The sequence below is a fragment of the Sphaeroforma arctica genome (genome assembly GCF_001186125.1).
Source record: "Sphaeroforma arctica JP610 unplaced genomic scaffold supercont1.8709, whole genome shotgun sequence".
Lineage (NCBI taxonomy): Eukaryota > Ichthyosporea > Ichthyophonida > Sphaeroforma > Sphaeroforma arctica.
The window spans coordinates 1-1,104 of NW_014031849.1; the positions used below are offsets into that span (position 1 = coordinate 1).

The 1,104-nt window shown below is 42.2% G+C and overlaps 1 protein-coding gene across 1 annotated transcript; it reads left to right on the plus strand.

Moving 5' to 3' along the window:
• Window positions 1-313: 313 nt before the first annotated feature.
• Window positions 314-815, plus strand: SARC_16719 (hypothetical protein; the record flags this gene model as incomplete). The annotated part of the gene is made up of 2 exons (XM_014289178.1): window positions 314-532; window positions 720-815. Coding segments are annotated over 2 exons (315 nt in total), but the record flags the coding sequence as incomplete, so codon positions are not given.
• Between the last annotated feature and the right edge of the window lie 289 nt (window positions 816-1,104).

Here is a 1,104-nt window from a genome sequence, read left to right on the forward strand (position 1 = left end):
TGCATGACAGTACTATTTAATATATCTGTGGTTTTACCACTTACCTATGTGTCAAGTACTGTCAATGTGTATGTTTTCCTCTATGCATCTACCATGGTTGTTCGAAGAAGATGGCTAAGTCGATAGTACACTAATATTGATCTTTGTCGCAAACTTTGTCGCTAAAAGTAAGACATTGCTGGTATACAGACTATTGTGGCGATAGAGGAAAAGTATCCGACATGGGCAGCAAACGGGGCTATCCTGCATGTCGCAAACTATGTATTTATTGCCTACTTCGTCTGCTAATCTCTTCTCTAAATTCCGCCTACAGTCGCTGTTGGTACAGACATTCGCGTACAAGGGAAGAGTTTACGACATACCCCGAAATCTGGTTGTAATATTCGTCACGTCGCAAACAGTGTCGTTAATTCCCTCGTCGTTGGCTGACTTGTGCATGCTGACTGTGGATCACTATGGCCAGGATCATCTGCCATTTGATTGGAGACAGTTCGGCACCCCTAATGCTCTATTGTGGGACCCTTACTACGAGGTATGGACACGTTTTAAATGTGACGTAAATCATCTGCAGCTGTCGTAAACACCTCCCTAGACTATTTATCGGTCCGATTAGAATAAGCTCGTTACACATAATGCTCTGCTGTGGGATCCGTAACTACGAGGAGTCGACATGTTTTATAGTGTAAACTATTCTATAATTGTCGTAAACAACTGCCTAGACTATATATCGTTCCGATTGGAAACAGTTCGGCACACCCGGCACCCTGGTATGGAATCTTCACAACGCGGTTTGGGGATGTTTTATACTGTCGTAAAATATTTTGTAATTGTCGTAAATTAACCCAGGCCAATGGTCAATAACTCCGTACACCTAGCATTCAGCTGTGGAGTCCATGTCACAAGCTATTAGCATGAAATAGGACATTCAAAGGTTGCTGTTATCGTATAAAAAGGCGTGCGTGTACATATGAGATATGTTTCTCACGCATACAGATAACTAAAGTATTGTGAAATTACCATGGTGATATAAAGGTCCCGACTACTTTCACTCCTTTTCAATTTCAGCTCAAGCGACTGCGACGAAAATGTCGCAAAGTGATCGTG